The sequence below is a fragment of the Galleria mellonella genome, unplaced genomic scaffold (assembly GCF_026898425.1).
Source record: "Galleria mellonella isolate WM207_F2 unplaced genomic scaffold, CSIRO_AGI_GalMel_v1 utg133, whole genome shotgun sequence".
Taxonomy (NCBI): domain Eukaryota; kingdom Metazoa; phylum Arthropoda; class Insecta; order Lepidoptera; family Pyralidae; genus Galleria; species Galleria mellonella.
The window spans coordinates 2,671,517-2,698,451 of NW_026441990.1; the positions used below are offsets into that span (position 1 = coordinate 2,671,517).

General features: G+C 32.0%; 1 protein-coding gene across 1 annotated transcript in view; it reads right to left on the bottom strand.

Annotated features, from left to right (window-relative positions):
* Positions 1–9,487: 9,487 nt before the first annotated feature.
* LOC113511083 (facilitated trehalose transporter Tret1-like) overlaps positions 9,488–26,935 on the bottom strand; it is a 29,028-nt gene continuing 11,580 nt past the window's right edge. Inside the window, exons 2-8 of the mRNA XM_026894669.3 lie at positions 22,724–22,953; positions 18,498–18,667; positions 16,678–16,831; positions 14,274–14,406; positions 12,331–12,560; positions 10,833–11,027; positions 9,488–10,408 (exon numbers count right to left, since the gene is read on the bottom strand). Coding sequence (XP_026750470.1) covers positions 10,148–10,408; positions 10,833–11,027; positions 12,331–12,560; positions 14,274–14,406; positions 16,678–16,831; positions 18,498–18,667; positions 22,724–22,953 — 1,373 coding nt within the window. The 3' untranslated portion in view covers positions 9,488–10,147. The remainder of the gene's footprint in view (positions 10,409–10,832; positions 11,028–12,330; positions 12,561–14,273; positions 14,407–16,677; positions 16,832–18,497; positions 18,668–22,723; positions 22,954–26,935) is intronic.

Consider the following 26,935-nt stretch of genomic DNA (forward strand, 5'->3'; position numbering starts at 1 on the left):
ATTGGCGACACAAACATAAACTTTTTATTTTTTTGTATCATCTTTTTTTTCTTTATGACAAAATAAAAAAAAAAAGAGGAAACTGAACGTAATATAATTTCTACTGCGGTTTCCATGTATTTATAAAAGTGGCATAGAAATATTTAACACCAGAAAGTTACAGCCTCATACAAGCACTGGTAGCATTTAAGGTTTAATTTTAATGAAATAAGGCAAACCTTATCGCCAATAATTTAAAAATAAACTAAAAACAATAAAGTAACGACAAAAAATATTGTAAAGTTCTTAAAAAGTTTTTTTTTTAATTCAATTGTCAGAATTTGTTATAAATTAATTAAGATATAAAGTAAAATTATGTTGCTGGCAGTTTGAAGCAGCGAACCTTTTTTTTAAATGTTATACCGTAATGACTACTTGCGCTGTGATAATTGTTTTTAATACGTTTTTACTGTTCGTGTATGATTTTTGTCTCATTAAAAATTAATAATTCCCTTTTCTTTAAAGTAATTATAATTAATACTTAATCTTACTTCACTTTTAATAAAATTTGTACGGTAATTCCGTACAAATAGGACATTCTTTAGTTGACGACATATATATATAAAATATTATATAATATTATGTTCATTGTAAATTTGTAATCTCTCTTTTATCTATCGAAAGTTTGACTACGGGATTTTTGTAAGCTAATACTTTAGCGTGTAAGCCTTACAACGTTTCCACAGATGACTCACAGCAAAACACTTTTATATTACATAACCAGACGTTTCCCGTAACTTTTCCTTGATGCATAAGTATATGTTAAATTAGGATATGACCTAAATGTGTATGAAATATCTTTAAAATCTGTTCAATAATTTTTGCGTGAAAAAATAACAAAACATTCATTTATATATTTTTACATTATTTCACGTTTATATTAGTAGAAAGATGTAAAAGCATGTAATGATGGAAGTTCTTTTTTACAACACAGAGGGTAAACGAGCATGCGGCTTCACAGATGGTAAATAAGAGTTGTTATATTTTTATAGTTCTTTTAATAATAAAATATGTAATTTAAATATTTCAAATGCTTTATTCATTATTTCTACAGCCATTAACATACAATAATAATAATCAACCAACCAGGGTCCACTTTTAGTGATGTTCCATATATACTAAGGGTATGATTCTACAACAGTCGCCCATGATCTTTATTAAAGATTATTATTAAGGAATATGCTCTTTTCTTGATGCTTTTTCTTGTCTTATCGATTTGGAAATACTGCTGCTGAAAGTTGTTTCCAAAGCGTGGTTGTAAGTTGAAAAAAGTGTCTTGAAAAATGCACGGTTTAAGACTGCCACTCATCCATATAATTAGGATGAGATTTTAGTTTGTGGCGATTTATACAATGGCGAAATTCAGCAGCAAGTTCTTAATCATATTTAAACAACTGTACTGTACTAAATCATCATTAAAGTTGGCATGCACTTAATATATGAGAGATGATCAGTGGGTCATAAATTACTTTTTTCCCTTTATGAAAATAGACTACTAAGATATTGTGTATTATCTATTTATGTATCAATGTTATAAGTATGTGACGTATTTTATAAAATTAGGGTATTATGAGGCTGACATATCCTTATAGGATAAAAGCCTCTAAATAAAAAAGATTAAAAAAAAATTACTTTTATTCCATTCAATTACATTTATCACGCGAACTAAGTCGTGGGCACAGCTAGTGGCTAGCCACTGTTGAACATAGGCCTCCCTCTATTGAGGGGTTTTGTCAGTAGTAACTGCAGTTAGCTTTGGAGATGTTTTAAGAGAAACGCTGCTGCACATCCCTCGACCATTAAGTTCCCTTAGTTGCTTCTTACAACATCCACGGATAATGCCGGGATCACACAGTTAGTGGTTTGTTATTCTATTAACTTATGATGTCCCACTGCTGGGCAAAGATATCCCCCATCTCCTTCCAAAACTTCCTGTTATGCGCCATCTCAAACCACTACCTTTTAAAAGCGTCTTGATGACTACGACATCGCCTGGGTCCGCCTCTGCGACGCTGTCCATCAGTAGGCACCTATTTAGTGGCTAGTAGTTTGCATTTTTATTTAATTACATCAAACAATGAAACTGCAATATATATATAAATAATCTTTTGTCTATGGTATAGGTACTTTGGGTAAAATTACTAAGAACGGAAAAATATATTCATTTACGTCATGGAAAGAGAATATGCTCTCACCTGAATAAATATTATTAAAGTTTTTAAGTAATTATTTATTTTTTGACTAAACTAGCTTTGTCTGCAACTTTGACATATTATTGTAGTTACAATATATATTAAAAGAAATAACAAATATTTTAAATCTAGGTAATCCAATATATAATATCGAAATATATTATAATATATATATTTTTTTTTTGCTCCTTACGCACGTCAAAGTTTTTTACGTATTTATATAAATACGTATCAGCGCCACACCTTCCTTTCTCGTGGGTATTGTAACAAGCGACTAATGGGACTAATAATGATAGCGTCTCTCTCTCTCTCTCTCTCTCTCTCTCTCTCTCTCTCTCTCTCTCTCTCTATATATATATATATATATATATATATATATATATATATATATATATATATATATATATATATATATTTCTAGGAGGTTCTTAATTCTGCTTGATTATTATTAAGTCTGCTTATTATTAACTCTAAATCAAATTGAAAAAAAATTTTCAATCTATTCTTTTCCTTCTTTCAGTTCCTTTAGTCGTGTATTATAAAATAAACGACTATTTAAATAACAAAATCCATGGATTTGAATATAGTATTAATGTTAAGTGTATTGTAATTATTATTATTGTAATTTTTTAAATCAATATTAATTTATTTAGTAATTATTATAATTGTTAAATGACGAATCATAAGAGTCTGTAAATCTATTACATATGAATAAAGATGTTTAGATTGGTTGATTTAATAATAAATATTCCTTTTTGAAATTCCAAAGTTTTGCATTTATATTGATTCGATTAAATGTGTTACGATTAAATTGCTAATCAAGTCTCGGGTTAAAGCTACTGTTATTATAAATGTGAAAGCGAGTTTGTTTGTTTGTTACCTCTTCGCGACTTAACGGCTCAGCCAATTATCACGAATTTAGTTTGCACGTACGATTTGGGATGGAGCTTTCTCTATAGGCTACTAATTACTCCGGTTAACTAACATTTAAAAGTAATGTGGACAAAGTCACAGGTAAAAGTTAGTTAGAAATATTTTATAAAATAATAGATATTCTCACTGTGATCACTTCTTGTAATTGTTTGTATCTACTCGTATAGCGGCGGTCTTCCACCGTGCGTTTTTTAAGGCACTTTCTTCCACGCACAACCATTCTTTGGAATCAACTTCCAGCAACAGTATTTCCGAACCGATACGTCAACATAACCTTCAAGAAAAGAGTATATTCCTTTTTAAAACGCCGGCAGCACACCTGCAATGCCGCTGGTGTTGTGGGTGACCATGGGCGGTGGTAGTCACTTACTATCAGATGAGCCGCATGCTCGTTTGCCCCCTGTGTTATAAAAAAAAAAACTCGTATAATAAGTTTACAATTGTAATCTTTTGGAGGAAACAATAAAATGTGTCTTTATTTTATTTTTTTTATTAGGTCACATCAAGAGTACATATATACAATATAATACATTAAAATTAATTATATTAATATAATACATCAAAAAAATATATAAAATTAGATCTGATACAAGTAGGTACCTATATAAGGTGCGCACAACATTCAAAATTATAAATACTGACGCACTTTTTATTACTAACAATAATCAAGACGAAGAGTATCTATCTACCCATACTATTCCAATAATTAGATGATATAACAGTGACTTGTTTCTGTGTTTGTGTAGGCAGAGTTTTAAAGAACACTCGTCTTAAAATTGACGTAAAATATTATGGTTTACGTAAAGTCGTTAAAAATCTTAAAAAATATATTTTAATTTTATATTGTTGGCATTATGTGACTGGCGTACCAATGCCAATATTTTCTGTGCCTATACTAAATGACATGTAACACATTGATTAGTAAGGTACTTATTTAGTTTTTATTGAGGTATAAAAAAGATGATGGAATGGCGATAGCATAGAAGTACAATGCACCTGACTATAGTGATTTTATATAATGGTAGGGTACCAGTGAAGAAGAAATATGAAACGAAAATGAAGTAAGGCATTCGACATATTGTAAAGAAATCAAAAGATTAAAGCGAGTTTCAGAAGAAACGTGTGGAGATCGACCTGGCAGGGTACAATCCCTTTCCCAAAAATTATATACGAGTAATCCTAAGTCAATTGACTTATAACTGAATTCAGTATTGAAAAAAATAAGTATGCGACCACTATAAATGAAAGCTGTTTAGATTAAAAAAAACTACTGGTTAGGAATCAGTAAATCGCGTCATATACACGTAATTGTTTTCGAATTGAGAGCCTATTTATGAATTCGATTAAAAATTTTATTAAATAGATAATCTTCTCTAATATGTTGCAAGTTGTATGTTTCACTTCAATATTTCTAAAATTATTCAGTATATGTATATACAGAGCAATATTGGGATTACTCTAGGCTACGTAACGACAATATAATGTAGCTACATACATAATATGTTAAGTACATATAAATTGTTAAGTACCTGTGAAATTTAACAATTAATTTTTATAACTTTGTCATATCCTAGTTTTAATGTTTTCTATGCACTAAGCTACCACATTTTATTAGATTATCTGTAAATATTAGAGGAGGTTCATTCTACTATTTATAAGTTAGCCAGAAAGTTTAATTGATTTTTTTATGCAATTTTAAATGGCAAACAAGCTGACGGCCCACCTGATGGAAAGTAGTAACTGTTGCCTATAGACATGAATAGTACAGTGGACATAACAGTCACGCATGAAGGGCATGCGTTACCATTCCAGAGGAGTTATGTCTTTGTACCCTGTAATTTCATTGCCATATCCCACCCTTCAAACTGAAACACAGTCATGCAAACACAACTGCTCCACGGCAGAAATGCGAATGAGACAAAGGTAGCCAAAAAGACTTTTGTATAAAGTCTCCCTCTGATTAGTCACAGTTCACTTTAGAGTTAATAATCCAAAATAAGTGCAGATATGTTTTGTTGCTTCTTTTTTAAAATAGGCGCTCAACTTTATATCTAAACCAGCTGTATCTCATGAGTTTGTATCATGATAATATTGTATTATGTCTAATGTTTGTTATATATGTTATAATGCAATATGCTTCTGGTGTTCCTATGAATAAATAAATAAATATCTTATTTACTAAGTAACAGTAGGTCTAATATATAACCTTTTTTTATATACAACTTAGAATGGCAAACAAGCTGACGGCCCACCTGATGTAATGTGGTAACCGTCGCCTATAGACATGAGCAGTACCATGGACATAACAGAGTATACTGTTTCGCCCATAATACCCCCCATGCGTTGCCATTGCTGAGGACTCAGGTGTTATTCCTCTGTACCCTGTAAATTCACGCCATATCCCACCCTTCAAACCGAAACACAGCCATGCAAACACAACTGCTTCACGGTTGAAACACGAATGCGACAGAGGTACCCAAGCAATCGACTTTTGTACAAAGTCTCCCTCTGGTATTTTTACAATTGAGAGCGGCAAAGTAAGAACATTTCATTAATCCAATAGAAAATGCTAAACGTCGCCTAAAACAAATAGCAGGGAGGACATTACAGAATATATTGTAAAAACCATATTACTTTGAAGATAATATAATATGGGTGGTTATTGTCTTCGCTGTTCTTGAGAACTAAGATGTTATGCTAAAAAAAAAAGGCTTAAAAATTATATTGTTAATGGAGTCATCCTTTTTGATTTTATTATTATATTAATATAATTTTAGTATTTTAATAAATCTAAAATTTGAGGCGTTATTTTTTAAAGATGCCATAGATTTTCCAGTCGTTGATTCCATTTAGGAGATTTTCAAAACAGTTACCATTGTTGATCGATAATTTGTTGAGTTTTTAAGCACCCAAGTGAACATATAAAACGTTATAATATTAGTTTTTTTTTATTTAAACAATACAATATTCAACAGTTTTTAATTCTATATAGCATTCTCTCCTCAACTAAACATTGAAAAAAATTAATATTATTAAAAACTGTTGAATAGTGTGTTTATATGTTTTTCGTAAAAAACCTTGTCAACAATATATGGCGTGAATTAAAATACAATTTACAGGATACAGAATCAGGAATGATAACACTATAATTTGCATAACATCTGAGTTCTAAGAACAGGAAGACAATAACCACCATATTATCTTCAAAGTAATATTAGCGTTACAGTATATTCTGTAATGTCCATGGTACTGCTATTTGTTATAGGCGACGTTTAGCATTTTCTATCAGGTGGATCGTGAAATGTTCTGTTTGCCATTCATTTGTAAAAATAAAAAAAAACAGAAATATGGTCGTCTAATAGAGTATTAAATGTAAAAAGATTAAGTTTAATTGATGCTTTATTTGATTACGACGTAAAACAATAATTTTACAATACAAAAATAAGAACCCATTTTGTATGTGAGATCTTATTCACTCGGTCATTTTTGTCGGGCATCTAATTGGAGTTTTTCATCAAGTAAACACCAAAACGATGATATCATCAGAGTTTTAGTTGCAAATCCAGTTGAGATCACCGCGGGCATTATGGATTTTTTTCTTTATCTGCTTTGTACGATATGCTGCTTTGTTTGATTATAATTCAGTTTTATTGCTTGAGAGATTTATATGCTTCTACTAAACTAGCTGTAATATTTAGGTTTCTTCACGTGTTTTTACGCGACTTGCCTACCTATTAAAAAGTTTTTATTTTTTATTATGTAATTGCAAACGATAGCATGAATTATCCCAAATTAATATTAGAAATTAATATCAATATAAGAACGTTATGATATGATAAGTGTATTGATTTACAAAAATAATTGAACTCGATTTGAATTCTTCTTTTTCGATGTTACATAACGATACTAATTCTAGCAAAAAATCTTTATCAAACATACACATATACACACATGCGTATACACACACACACATACACACATGCACGCATACACTCTCATACACCTACACGCACACACACAAAATAAAAGAGAGAGCCACACAAATGTACACTCATACAAACACACATTCTGTACAAATAAATGCGAAACTTAAAGGTTAAATTAAAAATAATTATAAATCACTCAATTTGTAATCAAAACAAGTTTTGTGAACAAATCAGTTTATTATTCATTACAATTTAACAATTATAATTTGGAATGGCTCCAGTGGAAATTAAATTAAATGCTGACATTGATTAATCAATATTGGAGTACAATTTATTAATTTAAATCAATGTTGTTTTTATTACAAAATATTTAATTATAATCAGTGATATACATTATCAGTATATATTATATTTATAATATAATAAATTTTTTTTATTCTATAATTTATGTTTTAACTTTTATAATGGCAATTATATTTAAATGTGTTATGACACATTTGTTGTTATTATTTTTTTCGAAGAGCAATTATTATTTTTAAATCTGCACTTTGGTCCTAAATTTCTAATCGCTGACTCGATCTAAAAATACTTTGGGGTATTGGCAATTTAATATTATATTATTCTTATTATAATTAATGTTCTGAAACATGTACATATATATACATTCAAAACTATAACAATATCTGATATATTAAACAATTAAATCTAAAATAAAGTCTATTCACTCATCACAAGAGAATTAAGTAATAACAATTTATTGATTAACTTAAATAACATTAATATAATTATAAATTAATAAAATTACAATGCACAGCCAAAGCCGGCCGACTTTATACTGTTTGGCGCTTTTGTGCAAGTTTTCCCTGGCGTTCTCGCTAACGTCAAAGAAAAAAATAAGGTTACTACGCCATATTTAGAAGTTGCTAGGCAAATTATATTATCGTTCAGCAGCTGTTCCATTCCTTACAATGAAAAAACAGGTCATTGGATATCTGCTGTTTACTTCAACGTCGATTTTGATGCGACTTTTTTACTGACCTTACCTAAGTGTTCCCTTTGGATCTGGGCATTCCCAGGCGTTGCCTGTCCGCCCCTCTCCCTACACAACTGACAATGTAAATGGTGATGAAGTAAAAACGTGCCACCACTTTTGTACATTTAGGATGATTAATTTTTTGTATCAATTTATGGATTATTAACTGTCGGTTAATTTCATGTAAATTCGTTAAAATGGACAACCGTCTTGACTTCAACTTTACCTAGCATCTTTCAATGGTACCTCGCCAGTATACATATATCAATAGCGGAGATATTTTAAATCTCGGTCTTACTACGAAACAATTTAAAACAACTTATCTAAATACTATTTTACAGTTTATGTGCTAAATCCTATAATTTATTATAATAAAATTTCTTACTCTAAACATCTTTAGTTTTACCACGACAGACTTTTTTGTTTAGACATGAATGGATGTTACGCGCCCCTTTGTGGTAAGAGTAACGTAAGAACAGTTAATATTAAAAACATAAATACATACATCAGTGCAACAGAACGAAAATTCGAAATTCAAATTTTACATCTATCAAGCCACTTGGCCATGACGTGGTTATTAGTAAGCATGGATTATTAGGATAGTATTACATTATCTGTGGCATGGGTATTATAATATGCAATATTTCCTTAATAGGAAAGCAGATCTGTGTCCAGCAGTGAGATGTTGTAGTCTGTTATAATGACGGTAGTCACAAATTAAAATACTTACGCCTTACTTGAGATGGTAACTTGTTAAGAATGACAAGGTCGTGCGAACAATTTACTGTCAAATGTTATATATTTATTATTATTATTATATAAGGTAAATGTTGTTTAAATATATGCAATGATACCATCACATGACAGTATTATTGGTTTTATTTTATGACAATTACAAACTTTTTGGAGTAAATTTTAACTTAATTATAGAATAGATTACATACATAGATATACATATATTTGTCACGCCTGTCTCTCATTTGGGGTAGGCAGAATAGATTTAAAATAAAATTTTATATTTTTTGCGTTTTTAATAGTTGAAAAACTAAAATTTACTGCTAATTAACTTGAACATTAGTTAAAACTAATATTAGAAAAACTTCTTTGAGGCATTGACTAAGAACAAAATAAATTGTCTTTCAAAATATTTGTAGTTTTACCTAAATCACTTTGATAACATACGTTTAGTCTAGTTAGAGCTATTTTTAACTGATATTTATTTTTGTAAACACTAGTTACAACAAAGTAATATTTAGTTAAATCCAGTTTTAACTAAATAAAACTGTAATTGAAAATGCATTTTAACTTTAACGTATATAATATTTGTTGAATTTGACAAAAAAATGTAATGTTAAAATTATTAAAAAAAAGTACCTTCGTCTTCACAATCCTTAATTCTTAAAGCAGTTTATTTACACCATAAGGCAATTTGTAATAACAATTTAATTGAAAATAATTATACAGATATATTATAATTAATATTGCATTATATGCATGATAGAATATCATCTATCATAGAACAATTAGGTGACATTTTATAAATTTTGTAAGTAATAAATATTCATCTAAATTGTAATTTAATATGCACATGTAATTTAATGGCAAGATTAATTATGAAAAATAAATTATTTACAAAAAAATGGCTGATTATTGAATTAGGTTATTGGCGATAATTATTCTTAATATGCTTTATTATTTTTTGTACAAATATAAATTTAGTACATCCTTAGAGAAATATTTTTTATTTGTAATTTATTAATACGATTTTTAATTGAATCACTACGGTAATAGACTGACTACTTAAATAGATTACATATCACTAAATTTCACTTCACGATACACGCCCAAAGCACAACATAACAAAAACAGTGTCCTGAATGTCCAAGGAAACACTAAAACAATTATAAGAATGGATTATATCCAAACTCATTTTATCATTCTCATCTGTGCCGCCTTATTTTTTTCACCATAGTGAAATTATTTTTATGAGCAACTCGTTCTCCAAAACAATTCCAATCTTACGACTAAGGCACAGTTTCATTCTTATTCTCCTTTCCCTTACCTCTTCTCCTCGTTAACTTTGCGTATATTTCTTCAACAGTCCTTTGTTTTGTTTCAGGGAATGCGATCATAGAGTAGAAACACGAACAGAAGCAGACAACTGCGAAGAAGAGGAAGGTCCAGTGGACACCGATGAGTTCGCAGAGGTTCGTGAACCACTTCATCTGAATGAAGTTACTGAGTTTGGCGCAGATGTTTGTGAACGAGGAAACGGTGCCGCGGAGCTGGGATTTAATAAACAAATTAATTAATGTCATAAAAATTAAATACCAGGTGTTTTAGTTAGGACAAAGTATTGTGGGTGTGACAAAGTAAAGTGTGTTATATATAACTGTGATTCGTTAGCGAGCATGCGCATGAGTCTACTGGGAACGGCTTATTCAGAGCCAGGGGACTACAGATATCTTAAACCGCGGGATATCGTTAAGGTAACACATAGGATCTATGAAATGATGGTATAGGGCAGGGGGAAGCACAAAAGATCCTGATGGGTTGACGTGCAACGGCTTAGCTGACCCCATATGTGAATATAAGATAAGATAAAGTGTGTTATATAAACTAGAGAATAAATATTTTTAATTGTGGTCAATAAAGAATAAATAAATTATAGTGATATTAGCATTATTTTAAAATATTTAAATTACTCACCTGAAATGTGAATAAATCAGTGATAATAATGTACGATATAGGCTGGAAGCCGGCGGCATCAGCGAAGATGGCCAGCCCCATAGCAAACACTGGGAGCCAACCGGGCATCCAGACCCCCACGGAGATGAGGTAGAACCAGGCCGCGAGGATCAGCATACCGACTCCTACTGCAAACGATGTGGTCACCAGGAGTAACTGGAATGAAAGGAGGTGTATATTTATTACTTTCGTCAAAAAAAAAACAATAGATAATACTTAATTCCTAACTAATATTATAAATGTAAAAGTAAGTTTGTTTGTTTAATTATCGTAACTAAGTGTTGTGAAATTTGATATACACATAATATTAGTGACGGACATAAATACAGGCTACTATTTATCTCGGTAAATTAACATGATCTGCTCATGCAGACAGTCGCAAGTAAAAGTTAGTAATCATAGTAGTGCCATACAATCTACCAATACCAATCGCTTGGTCCTCGATCTAAGACACCCAGTATTATGAGCAACGCACATATGGTGCATAACCCAGAATACTCAAACACGAGCCAATTCAGAATAAGTAGTTTTCCTAAATTGGCATGACTGGTAATCGAGTTTTGGAGCTTATTTATGCTAAGTAATATTTAAAAAAAAAATCCTTTGCTATATAGCAAATAGCCGACACATACATATGTGTGGGCCAATATTAGTTGTTGCTGAGATATAGTACTGTGACAGACAAACGGGCGGATAAAGTCGTGCCGTAAGGTTTTTGCGCTATTTAGATACATAATCCTAAAATGTGCATACTACTATATGCATAAAACACTATGCCAAAACAATTTTACAGATTATTTTTTTAGCTTTGCTTAAAAAGTGTATGTATTGGAAACTAACTTTTTACCCATTACTTCGTATGCGTGGATTTTCGAAGTAGGTAAACCAGTAGAATAGACCACTTTTAAAAGGTTTATCAAGATAAAATATAACCAGGTTTTAAGTTGTATCTTTAGGAGCATTACAGTAAAAAACCGCACTCAATTTGGCGCAGCAATCTTCCTTATCTGTGACGGTATCGTGTAATCAGACTCGTGCTCGTGTTACAGCCGCGTAAGATTAAGGGTTTTTTTTATACAACTTAGAATGGCAAACAAGCTGACGGCCCACCTGATGGAAAGTGGTAACCGTCGCCTATAGACATGAGCTGTACCATGGACATAACAGAGTATACTGTTTCGCCCATGATACCCCACATGCGTTGTCATTCCTGAGGACTTAGGTGTTATTCCTCTGTACCCTGTAAATTCACGCCATATCCCACCCTTCAAACCGAAACACAGCCATGCAAACGCAACTGCTTCACGGTAGAAACACGAATGAGACAGAGGTACCTCTGGTCTCCCTCTGGTCCAGAATAATCCCGAAGCTAGTCGAGCTTTGTCAACCAAATTACATGTAAGTTAAACCGGTAACTATTAGATTAAAATATATACTAGGATTACATTAGTAAGATTACCTTTCTTCCAGTCTTCTCAACAATACAAGTGGCCACTGTCGACCCTATAAGTTGTATGACTCCAATCATAATGATTTGTTTATTGGGGCTGAGGTGCAAGTTGATAGATTCTGATGCTTTGCCGAATACGAGACCGGCGTATATAAGCACTATGAGGTACCCGTCGAACTGCTGCGCTATCTTGATGACTAATGTAATGATGAACGCTTTGAATGTTGCCTTGTCATTATCTGAAATCAAAAGCATTATTGGTTTCTTCAAGTTATTGTATCAAATAATCTTTGCAGACATAAATAATTTGTTTATAATAATAATAAACTCTTTATTGCGCAAAATGGAGATTTATACAAGGAGTATTTGTACAGAATGTGCATATACAAAAGGCGGCATTATCGCTAAAAGCAATCTCTTACAGACAACCTGGCATAAATAATGGATAAGTACAGAGAGAAAGGTAGATGGCGCAAGTCAGACAGTAAATACAAAAAAGTAATCAAACAATATTTATTAAATTAGAGAGATAGGTAGGTTTATAATTAGTTAATAATAGTGATTTTGTTATTTGTCTAAGAGTAGAAAATAAAAAATTGCAGGTATTGCAGGCGTTCATAGTAACCGCTTAACATCAGGTGGGCCGTATGCTTGTTCACCACCTCATTGGTATAAAAATAAATTAAAGATTGTATCCCACAAAAAAAATACAATTTAAAAGAACTGTAGGTCTGTACATATCGCATTTTTGGTGCAGTAGTTTTTGAGAGATGTCGGAAGAAACATAGACAAACAAAAAAATCTTTAAATTTACTATTTTGGCTTCTGTTAATCTTATTAAGATCCCTAATATTGATTTTTCGTAAATATCTCCTATATAATTACAATTTTCATATATTAATAAGTTAATAGATAAATAGATACTCTTTGTTTTCTTAAAATAATTACATACAGTAGTTATAGATATAAATAATTACAAGAAATGTTTATACTGAGAAAACAATGGGCGGCCTATCGTTAAAAGCGATATCTTTCAGGCAAACTTTGAACAGAGAGGAGTGGTTATAAATATTTATTAGATATTTGAAAAATTAATTCAATGAAATTACAATATCTTGCTCTAGTTTCAAGAAAAATTATTTCTATAAGTATAATAAATATTAACTATAAGGATAAAACATTTTACATTCTGTTATAATAAGATATTGAGGGGAAATTGAAATGCCTTTTATTGGTCAATGAGAAACTTATTTCTTTGATAGTATGCGGATTTTCCTTAATAATTATATTAGCAATATCAATAATAATGCATCAATTTTGTTTTTATATCTGCACGTTAGCGATTATAGTAATAAAAAATATAAACCACAAACAATTTTCTAGGAATCGCAAAATCATGATCTCCTTTGTGGCTTTGGTGTTCTTTCGTCATGCTTGAAAAAAAAAATCCTTTAAATACTATTCCTATGTAAAAATAAACACATATACATGTAAATACATATATAATAATAAAAATAATATAAATAAATTATAACATGAAAATAAAGAGAATCTATTGAAATAAGAATTATTATTTCTGTACATGGTAAGATTTTTACTACTTTTACTTATGAATATGCAAGTGAGTTTTTTTGTTTCCTGCATATTGCTGCTTTAATTTCTTTTATGCAACTTAGAATAGCAAACACACTGACGGCCTACCTAATGGTAAGTGGTAACGGTCGCCTACAGACATGTACAGTGCTATAGACATACCAGAGTACACTGTGTCCTTTAAGATATCTTTTATGCGTTGCTATTCCTGAAGACTAAGGCGTTATGCCTTTGTCCCTGTAATTTTACTGCATTATCCCACCCTTCAAACGTAACTGCTTCATGATAGAAACACGAATAGGACAGAGTTAGTTAAGCAGATAACTTTATATATATATAAATTAAAAAAGTATATTTACAAATAATGCCCCAAACAGAAGTTTCGCTGGCTCGAGTCTGTTTGTCCACTTTCACCACGCTCTCTATCTCTTGTTCCAGTGATCTGTCTATGACGGGTACTCCTCGAAGCCACGCTAGAACCGCCTTTGCTTCCTGGAATTAAACATAGTAGATTTTTGTTTATTTTGGCATAAATTGTCAATAACGTTCTGTATCAACGTCTTCCTCGTTTACCTCTTATCTTCTATCATATCCTCCTACCCTTATACTGATACTTTAGAATTTAGGTTCTGAAATTTTTTCTTCTCGACGAGCAGTTTTACTTAGAAAAATACCAACTTCCAATTATTTATTATATTATTTAGTGATCTTAATTAAAACACTAGGTGTCATGTCGTATAGGGAGGTCAAGGATATGGTCTGGGATAGAGCTGGCTGGAAGAAGATGCATGAATTAGTTGCACCGACAAGAGGAAACTCTTAAATGAAAAGAGAATTAAAATAGAACTAATATGAAAGTAAATCGTACCGATTGCAAACGGAATTGAAAAAAATTGAATTAGTGACGTAACCGCGGAATATAAACATTAAAAAAAAATCAGACGAACAAAGAACCTCCTTTTTCTTTCTTTGGAGGTCGTTTAAAATCTATTTGAGCATAGCTTTATTTATTTAGCGAATATAAACAGATATCATTAGAAATGTATGAATGACCTCTATAATGATTATGTATATTTATTATTATTTATTTGACTACAAAAATAAGGTCATTAAACTTTTCACGTATTTGTACGCTGGAAGTCCTTGTCTTGGATATATTGGATATTTTTATATATTTTCTATAACGAAAGGTAATCTCAATAAACTTAGCGCATTTTAATGATCATTTAAATTAATCCATATACGTATTTCCGGTGAACAAAACAATCTAAACAAGTCTTTTCGTATGACTTCGTATGATCTTTTAAAAAGGAATATGCTTTTTTAAATATGACGATGCTTTAAGTAGTCTATGTTTATTATTATATATTCTTTTTTCATTTGTAAATTACAAATATAAGGCAATAGCGGGGGGGGGGGGGGGGGGGGGGTATAACGGTATAAACTGTCGGGGCACCAGTGAGAGATAATAGATGAGAATAAAAGAGCAAATCAGTTAGCCCATTGTTATAAATACACCTGAGATTTAGCACAATGGTTTCCAAGGGGGAGGTCGGTCTGGTGGGAATCATCAATGGGACTAGCAATCCGCGTTCCTTCCCCCCTGGCATATGTAGTCCAAAATACATAATATACTAATAAATCATCATCATCTTTCTACCCTTATCCCAAATATTATTTGGGGTCGGCGTAATATGGTTTTATCCATATTACTAAAGGATTTGATTTATAGTTTCATGACCGGCCGCCTGCCTGACGTCAACCCTCTTTGGGAATGTATTTGTTGGTGGTTTCCGCCACTTACGGTTTGGAAAAAAGGATTGAAGAAAAAACGAAGGGTACGTTGGAAATGCGTAAAGGAAATTAGTAAATGAAAGGACTCTCTGTACAAAAGCATATTATAAATTAAATGACTATTTAAATGACAAAACTGCATGGATTTGAATTTTGTATTAATGTGAATTGTATTGTAAATGTAATTATGGATTTTTTCTTAAATCAATATTATTTTCTATAGTAATTATTATAATTATAGACTGACGTATCATAAGTATCTGTAACAGATGTATATGAATAAAGATGATTGATTGATTGATTGATTGAATAAAGGACTTATGTAGGAAAGGAAAGAGGGGGACACTGCAGTGGCTCAGGAGGCCGGGGTTGCATACCCGTATTCTAGAATCGGACAGATTTCTAGAGAAGAACACCCCTGACGCAAATAAATATGGAACATATAAATATATACGCTTTGATTATGGAATTCATATAAGAACGAAATAGGAGGTTTCTGTTCAGATTTTCTCAAAAGACTACAACATGTAGTTCTTCACAAATAGGGTAAAGAGGTTTCTTCAGGGTTTGCCGACTGTGCATGATGCTATTAGTATTGCAGGCGTTCATAGACTTTGTTAACTTACTGCTTACCATCAGACGGGTTGTAAGCATGTCTGTCGCCTCAGTAATATAAAAAATCTAGATAAATTAGAGATTAATACTTAAATTACCGGTATCTAGTCTCGGCATAGAACGGGCCACTCCTTCCTTTCCGTGGGTGTCGTAAGAGGCGACTAAGAGAGCGTAAAGGTAGAGGGAGGGGCAGCAGCGTTCCTTTTAAATAATTATCAAAACTTAACTGCGGTTGCTAACCCGCCTGCCAATTCTGGCAATTGTTGACTTTATGTCCTGCATGTCCTGACCATGGCTTATACCAGTAGACAGTTAACGGCTGATATAATACCAAATAATATAATAAATACTCACATCAACCTTGCCCTGCTTGACTAGGAACTCTGGCGTTTCTGGCATCACCAGGAAAATGAAGAACAATACTGTCGGCACCATCAGGCCGATCCACAGCAATGCGTTTACTGACAGTAAATCAGCACACACGTAGCTAGCCAGGTAACCTATATTCCTGATAAAGATAAAAGGAGATGAATGAAAGAAGGATTACAAAAGAGCGAGCGCGAATGAATAGAGATATCAGTAGGGGCCGCCCTAGACAGACGTATGTTGACCAAATAGGCGGCGTGTTGAGGAAGGCCCAAATTAAAAGTACCCGTAACCGGCGAGCGTGTATGAAAAGACTGATAAATGCGGAGGAAGCGAAAGAGATCTGTTCGAATTTGGCGTTCTATTATTATTGCCTACCCTAATTGGAGACAGACATGACAGACATGGTATATATTCTGGATTTCAGAAGTAAACTGCTTTTAGATGGTAAATTAAGAAATAACCAAAGTAACCAACATAGTACGAAGGATAAGCAAGCTGAAGTGGCAACGGGCTGGTCACATAGCTCGAAGAGCCGACAACCGATGAGGAAGAAATGTTCCTAAGTGCCGACCCCGTATCCGCAAATGCAATGTAGAACAACCCCCCACTAAATGGATGCAGGTGGCTCAGGACCTTTCTTTATTGCAGTATATGGGAGATGCTTGTGCCCAGCAGTGAATGAATAATAATTGAAATGATGGTAAACTTTTGCTCGCGACTTTATCCGCGTGACAGAAACATGTTTTACGCACTTAGTAAAAAAACATACTGTATTCTTCTATATATCCCATATACTAGAAGTACATAAAATTTTGTAATGATTGGTTAAGCCGTTAAGACGCCAAGAGGTAACAAACAAACTTACATTCACGTTTATAATATTAAAAAGGATTTTTCAAATATTTCTGAAAATTTGACAGATAATTCCAACGTTGTCACACTTCAGTAGAAGCTTCGGAATATGCTCTTAACTAGATAGAGATAGATGCCTACATTGATTATAGAAAATTCTAGATCGCGTCGGTCACTGTACAGTCTTGACCAGATTACGTGTTTTGTTTAATGATACCTACCGCTAACTAGTTTTATTGTTGAAAATAATGTATATTGATTGCATAAATATCTAGATGGTTAACTTTTGTAAAGGATTTGTATAGTGCATTGAAATTAGATTTTTGATTAGGATCTCTTTTAGAGATAAGTTCGCCTTTGATTACATTGTTTATAATTGTTATTATTACTGTATGTTTTAGTGCAATAAAGAATAGCTTAGAATTTTTATTTATTTTATAAGGTAGTATGAAGTGGAAACGCCGTGTGGTTCCGGTATAGAATAGGCCACACCTCTTTCTTTCCCGTTAGTATTGTAAGAGGCGACTAAGTAAACTTAATAGTCAAGAGATATGCAGCTGCATCCTCCTTAAAACATTACCAAGGCCTAACTGTGGTTACCTACTCGCGTGCCAAGCTTGGCAACTACTGGCAAAATCCCGCAATAGGTGAAGCTTATGTTCGGCAGTAAACAATTAACGGATGAATGGTATGGTATGGTATGGTATAAAATGGGAAAAGCATAAATGGCATTGGGATAATTAAAATTATTTTCCAGGAGGGGAAAATAATTATTGATTATAGGGGGCCTTATATAAAATATACATATAAAGGAACACAAGTAAATTATATGATTTTAATACACGAGTAGGTTACTGTATATTGTTACTGTATACTGTACACACTAAATCACGCGAGCAAAGCCGCGGGAAATAGCTAGTGAATAAATAAAAATAAATTAATAGCTACCTTACCTATTCATTATAAGTAGAGAACCTAAAGCACCTCTCAAGTCAATGTCGCTGATTTCCTTCAAGTATATAGGAAGCACTATGTAGCAGGCAGAGCAAGGGATTCCAGCGACGGCACGAGCCAGGATCAACGCCCACGGCTCCAGGCAGAGCAGTTTTATTTGCCAATATATCTGATGAAAGAAAGACACAATATAATATATAATTACTTAGTCAAATAAAAAACATTCATGTAAAATTAATCTTTTACTACACACACATCGATGAAAGATATTTCAATTTTACCATAAAAATAATTTAAAACACTATCTATGGTAAACAGATTTTAACGAAACTCTGATTATTATCTATTTAGTCGAAACAGTAATGTTTGATTATAGTTTTATATGCCAAAATCAATAAAATTTTAATTTTTTATAACACAGTCTTTATTTTATTTAAACGTAAACAAATGTTAGACATGATTTTGTCTTAATATGTTTGAGTAACTGTCTATCGCAATTTTAACTTTTTTTGTGGAAAGTTGGTTTGAATTTAGAACGCCGTGTCGCTTGTTTACAGGTAAACTTGTGCAATAAGTAATTTTTGTTCCTCAAAGAAAATTTAATATAGGACAAGAGAATAAATTTTATTAATTATATATGATAGAATGAATAGATATATGAAAATCGCTTTTGAATTATTACTTACGACAAATCAATTCTTAATTTGTCTTCGTTTGTTATATCATAGTCGAATACGTAATATTACCACAAAAAATTAGACAAATACAGAATTTCTTTTGGTTGTGACAAGCATCGACAGCAAAAGTACGTAAATAGTACAATGTAAATAATAATAGTATATAAAATTAAAACTACTAACATGTTCGTACTTACTCTATTATTTGTAGGTTTGAGCTGTTTTATTAAAAAACGTTCTCATTTCATTAGCTTTTTCAACTACTAGCTACATTAGGTACGCGATCTATTGGCCAATTCTAAAACTTTGAATTGATTTTTTGACAAGTTTACTCCCGTATTGGTTTTATATTACTGATAAATTTGGGAAATGTATATACGAGTATAAATCGGGTTTTTTATAACCGTCACATCCAATTGTTCACCCAGTTGATAACAATAGACTAAGTATAAAGCGAATAAAAAAAAAATTGTACTATAAAAACTACAATAGTAGCACCCAATATCGATCGGAAGTAAGTCGTGACTATTTTTTGTCGCATTCCAAACAATAATACAAGATCTATAGGTATTATAGGAAGAAAAAGGAAGGAAATAAGGTTATTTATTTATTTATTTGGTGCATCTACAAATTACAAACAGAACTTTTACTAATATAACAATTACAAAATATAACAATAGCATTATGAGTTTGCAATCAAATTATTGTTCTATGCATTAATAACGATGAAACAGCATATATATATATATATATATATATATATATATATATATATATATATATATATATATATATATATATTGTAGTTTTTAATATTTAGATAAAGAACGTTAGTGAACGATAGAATTTTGGAAAGCAATTAAAAAGAGAAAAGAATGTGAGGGATCTATTTGTTTTTTTTTTTTGTATTTTCTGGTAATGAAATAAATTTAAGTATTTGCTTCGCAAAAAAGAAATTTTAATTGTAACAAAACAAATATAATACAAACACAGGAATAAACCCAAATTACAAACAGATTTTTTATACCACACAGGTTCTAAACGAACATACAGCCTTACGCGTAATGATTAAACCAAATTAAGTGTTAATTTTGTTTGTGTACATATTATATAATCTTTATAATCTGTATTATTCTTTGAAGGGAACAAAAAGTTTTCATTCATTCATTCATTCAATTCTTTTTAACAAATGACTTTGCTTTACTTCGGTAACTTAGAGCTGCTGTTAATATACGCCAATGCATACAGCCCGTCTGATGGTGATCCAGGGAGTGTTTGTATGCAACACTAGTATTATTACGAGTGCATGTTGCACCGCAAAAGGTGACAGTGACGTAACATACATACAAATGTTTACTGAGATGTTTCATAGACATATTACATTAATAAACACTTGTTGAAATTTAAATAGCGAAATCTTAATTTTAACCGGTTTGAAATAATTAAGATTGTGTTTCACAAAAAAGTGACTTCCATTGTGACAAAATTAGTTATTTTCATTTAAAAATTAAACTATAAAATTGATTTTAATAAAATTTCTATGGGATTAATTTGTAAATGTATCCTTTAAATTAAAAAAAGAATTTTCCAAATCGATTTACAACTGACGCAGTTATAACAAATATTAAAAAAAAAACAACCGAAGACGTGATTCTATGCTTTCCACTTTAAACTTGAATAGATATACACGACACCGACACGATGGAAAAGTGATTTGATTAAAATAGAATCACCAAAATCGGATAATAATAATTGACGTATATAACCTTTTAAAAATTATTTAAATACACTATATTTATATGTTCGCCGTGTGGTCCCGGCCATAGAATTTGCCACGTCTTCCCGTTCGTTTCCCGTGGGTGTCGTAGGAACTTAATAGTCAGGGGATGCCTAGCAGCGTGCCTTTTAAAAATTCACCAAAACCTAACTGCAGTTGCCAATCCACCTGCCAAGTGTGACAACTACTAGTAAAACCCATTTATACATGTATACAGAAAAAGGTGGAAGTCTATAAGTCCATTGTATTTTTTTTTCTTATGTTATATTTATATATAAATATACAACGTTGTTTTTTTTTAATGGATGATAATGGAATGGTAACCCCACCCGCGCTATTGGTATACACCGGGGGGCACCAGTGAAGGATGATAGGTGAGGATGAAGTAGGTCAGTTAGCCCGTCGTGACGAATTCAACAAGAATTGTTCCCGATGGTTTCCAGGGGGAACCATGTGTAGGTCGACCTAATAAGGGATATTGCTAGCAAAGGGGCTGTCAAACTCCATTGCTAACAATTCCTTTTCCCCCCTATACAACGTGTTGTACATACATATATACAATTCATCTTTATCATCTTTATTCCTTTGTTTATAAGCTAATTTTAGACATAACACGAATGCCATTAAAAATTACCAATAACAGTGTTTATCAAGTAGAAACGCAATAAATGCCTCTGTTTTTGATTAAAATGATAACAATCTGCATTCATTCAATAAACATTTATATCGAATAAATTTTCGTATTTCTCGTGACTATTTCTTTAAACAGATGAAAATGGAATTATAATCGGTAGATGGGGTAGCGATGTATTGATATATTATGTGGGGTATTGATGTATTTTTTTTTATTAATTATTAATAATTATTAATGATAATAATTAACCCTATCTGCTCCATCAGTATACGCTGGCGGGGCACCAGTGAGGGATGTTTTTTTATAGATGATAATGGAATGATAACCCCGTCAGCGCTATCGGTTTACGTTAAAGAGGCAGGTGAGGGATGATAGGTGAGATGAAAAGGCAGGTCAGTTAGACCATACCCTAGGAATTCAGCACGATTCTCTAATCATATAAAACGTAACCAATAAATCGAAAAATAAAAAAAAAAGTAATTCTTGATTCATAATACTTGTATTACTAGACATCAGTAGATTGTCATACGTGGGGTCAATTATTTGTTTGTTAACATTTTTAATTATATTTAATTATATTATAAGTGTAAAAGTGTAATTTTTTGTCCGTTTTTTGCTTTAACCGCTTAACCAATCACTATTAGCACTTCAGCTACTTGCTAACAACATGCTTTCTAACTGCTTTGGGTTGACTGAAAGAGATCTCTGTCAAAGATACGTCCACCCTCGCTCAAAATATTTATAAATGCATTAACAATGTAATTTACAAGTGCAATAAACAAATATATATTAAAATTATTTCACACGTAACTTTTAAGTGGAATGGAGAAGGACATAGACTATTTTTGATATTGTTCTGTTAACATATTCTGGTCACGAGAATGAAGTCGCGGATAAAAGCTAATCAATCTTCCTATTAATATAATAAATTTAAAAATTTGTGATGATAAAATAGATGGATATTTATTGTTCTTTAACGCAAAAAGTACAGATTTAAATGAAATTTGGTTCACGGGTAAGTTATATCCTAACTTAGCGCGTAGGATACTTTATGTACCTGATTAAAACGGGTAAATCCGTAGGATACAAACAGTATTATTATATCTATGGTAACCTATAAAACTGTATACAACTTACAATTAATGACAATATTGTGAGCAGTGTCATCATTTTCCTCCCGTATCTGTCAGTTAGGTATCCCATGGGGGCGCCAAAGACTATCGCGGTGATGTACGTCACTGACGTCATCCAGGATATGTCAGATGTGGTGTACGGCTCAGGAGATGGGGTGTCTGGGGACTGCAGTACAGCGATCATGGGCGACAGCCAGCCCTGAATCATGCCGAAGCTGACCAGCGGGATCGTTACTGAAAAGTAAAGAATTATTTATTTATTTATTTAACTGTTTATTGTATGTTATTTAGTATATTTTGTTTAGTATATGTTGTATATACAGACAACCTTTAGGATAATTAATGAAATCTATTAAAATTATAAATGTGAATGTTTGTGTATATGTGTGTAGTAGTTCTCTATTATATATATATATATATATATATATATATATATATATACATACAATAAGTCACAAATGCCGTGTAGTCTCGGCATAAAATAGGCCACCCCTTCCTTTCCGTGGGTATCGTAAGAGGCGACTAAAGGAGGATGAGGAATGGGCAGCAGCATCCCTTTTAAAACATCTCCAAAGCCTAACTGCTGTTGCCAATCCTGGCAAGTGTGGCAACTACTCGCAACCCCCCTCCCCCCAAGAGGGAAAGCTCATGTATAGCAGTGGACAGTTAAAGGCTGAATTGATGATGAACAAATCACAGAAGCATTCGGGTTTACCTGTATATAATAGCATTATAAAATTGAAAGTTGGTAAAGATGTTTGGATGTTTAAATATTCATTCTTTATTTGGGTGCCGAACGGTTAACACTAGGCTCCAAACAGAGTTTTATTAATTTGCCAAAAGATGTCTCGTTTAGAGGTAAAACATTTGACGCAAAACGTGCGTGGACCAAATGACAGTCGAAGATTGATCGCTATAATTGAGGATTGTAGAACTTCTGGTAATATCAATAGTAGTCAATCTTCTGTTGTTGGCAGTCGCACACATACCCATGGTAGTGAAATTAAATAAAATAATTCTAAACAAATAACCAGAGATATAGAATTTAGTTAGTTCAGTAAAGTGTCTATTTAGACACTTTATTCTATCTATCTGTCTATTTGTTTCTCAATAACGCTTAAAAGGCTAACAAAGATTTAATTAAAATTTGTACACTTTTAAATTTTAATTAAAGTTTGTAATTTAGCACATAGGATTTTTTATATACTGATTCACATGAGCTAAACTGCGGCAAACAGCTAGTTTTTTTTTAATGTGTAAAGATGGAATGGTAATCCTACCTGCGCTATCGGTATTCGGTGGTGGGGTACCAGTAAAGGGTGACAGGTGAGGATGAAGACGGGTCAATTGGTCCTTAATGACCATTTAAACACTTTAGGTTCCAGGGGGAATCGCGTGGAGGTCGACCCAATAGGGTGTATTGCTAGCAATGGGGCTGTTAAATCTGATTACTAACAATCCCTTTCCTCCCGCAAACAGTTAGTGGATATAAATGTTGCTTCAACCAAATAAGCGTAATAGAATCTTCTGATTAAACTCATCGTGCACCGGTGTGATCTTGAACTCATACTATTTACATGTTGATATATCCAGTTTTGTACTAAAAGCTGTGTCATATGAATTTAATGATACTGGTTTTATAATCCATAGAAAACAATACAATGTTTTGATATTTAAATATATTTTGTATTTACAATGATGTTGTGCATTTTAAAGCTGTTATTACGAGATCAGATTAGCAATGCTATTTGTCCAATCGACTTCGATATTTTTGCTTTGAAGTCACGTAATAAAGACAAATTATAAAATTCTTGATTCGAAAAACATCGTTTTGCGTACTACCGCTACTTATTGGGTTCATTTTACTTATCGAAATATATCTTATTTTTCAAATTGGAGTAATCAATATACATATAAAAAAAAATATTGAAATTGGTTGACAGTTGCAAAGATTAGTGTGAGAGAACATCGTGACACGGGACTTTTATATATTAAGATTGGAAGGACTATAATAAATGAAAATATATATAGATATGACTTTGTTTGCTACTCCTTGGTGCTGTAATCAATTGTTACAAAATTTGGCATAACATTTGGAATGAAGTGGACCGGAATCGCGGACATAGTGGCGAGTAAAAACTAGTAATTCATGTATGTATATCATTTGTGCATATTAAAAATTTGGTAGCAGAGCATTATTATTTTTATAGCTTTTAAATGTTTTCTATCTCAACATTTTTATTGCACGTTTTTGTGGTAGTTCTAACATAGTTATAATATCAGAAAATTAGCTCAGTGTAAAAACATTGAATCAATAACATTATCTATCAATAACCATAATAATTTACCTATTGATTTATTGGTAAAATCATTTACTAAATGGGGTAGGTACATATGTTACCTACCATATTCACTAAGTGATTTAGACTCTCTTATCTGTGTCTAAAAGCAGCTCATGAAACTAAATGATTTTATTAATAAAGATGTTTCAGTACCTAAGATCAGGTTTTAGTCGCAAAGGCTGCATGTAATTGGCTAATTCATTTTTGCTGCATTTGAAATTGTCAGAACAAGGCGTATATAAAAGGAAACGTTTGAAAAATCGTATGTAAAGGTGTAAATTTTAGATTAGGGGAAGTTTGATCTCATTTTCTTTAATATATATCTTTAGTATATCCATGCGAAGCCCGTGTGGGTAGCAAGTACCATACAATACTCAGGTATTTCAGATAATGCAACACGGATGCAAAAGGTCTAAAACTATCCAAGAATAGATAATAGTACCTACTAGTATAGAAGATTCACTGACCTCAGTGAGGACATAATTATATGGAAATAACGTAGGTTCTTTAACAATCATTCAGTGTAAACTATTTTGTACTCTAAGGGACATGTGCAATAGTTCAAATTGCAATGGTATTTTCTAATTCGAGTACAGGGCGATGCGTAATGTAAGTATATTACATAAACAAGTTAAATGCATAATAACTGTATACATTTGTTTATTGCAATAAATTAATTTAATTTAAATAACGGAAAAGGAAGGGGTGGCCTATTCTATGCCGGGACCATACGGCAAAGTATTTAAAAGGTTGTTTAGTCTGTCTAAGTGATTAAACATTATTGAAATGTCGATTTATAAATTTATGCACCAAAGTCTATAAACTATTGTAATAAAATTCATTATCGTACTATAAATATCTTTTATTTTTAAAACAGCAATTTTTCTTTTGTTTACACATAAACAAATGTTACACACGGTTTTGTAGTAAATACGTCTAAACACGTAATGAACATCTGTCTATCACAAGTTTAATTTTTTTGTAAATATAAGGCAGTATTATTTTATCTGCTCAATTTTAATTTATCACATCTAAGGGAAAGGAACTACTAGTAATATGATGTAACAACCCCACTGATAGCAATATACTCAGTCAGGTCGACCTTTAAGCGGTTTTTCCTGGAAATTATCGTGATTATTTGGGGTTGATGAGGATGAAGTCAAGTCTTGACTTGACTTCATCCTTATCAACCCCTCACTAGTACCCCATCGGTATGAGTACATACCGATAGCGCAGGCGAGTTTTATTTTCATACATACATGCCACGCGTGTCTCCCATTGGTGTAAGCAGAAACAATGGAACACCAAATGGCTCAAACAGACTTCTTTCACTTTCTCCACATTCATTAATCTTATCATACACGCTTTCATTATCATTCTGTTGAAAAATATCTTTTAAATAACGATAATTGGTGACCGTAATGATGATGATGAAGTTTATTGGAATGTATTGGAACCGTCCATCGAATCCGGTACCTCATTTATGTCAGTGGTCGTCAAATTTTTAATGAAATAAGAATTCAATTTGATTACTTTATTTTTAGATAATAATCGTCAAATGTACACAGGTGGCGCGACGGCACGGTGCAACAAAGAAACACGATGAATAATTATATTTATTATAATTATCTTCATTATATAATCGTGTTCGGTCCACGATCGACCTTCTCGCAGACCACGACGGAATTAATCATCAAAGTATGAACCTTATTGATTGCAAACTTGATAATCCGCAAATTATTTCGATCGTTCATACCGGTTACCGGTGTTTTCCAACATGGAACCCACGTCCCGCAGGGGAGCAATTTGATAGTTAAGGAGTGAGCAATTAAAAAATGGACTCGAAGCAATTTTAACCCTATTGATCCGAGCCA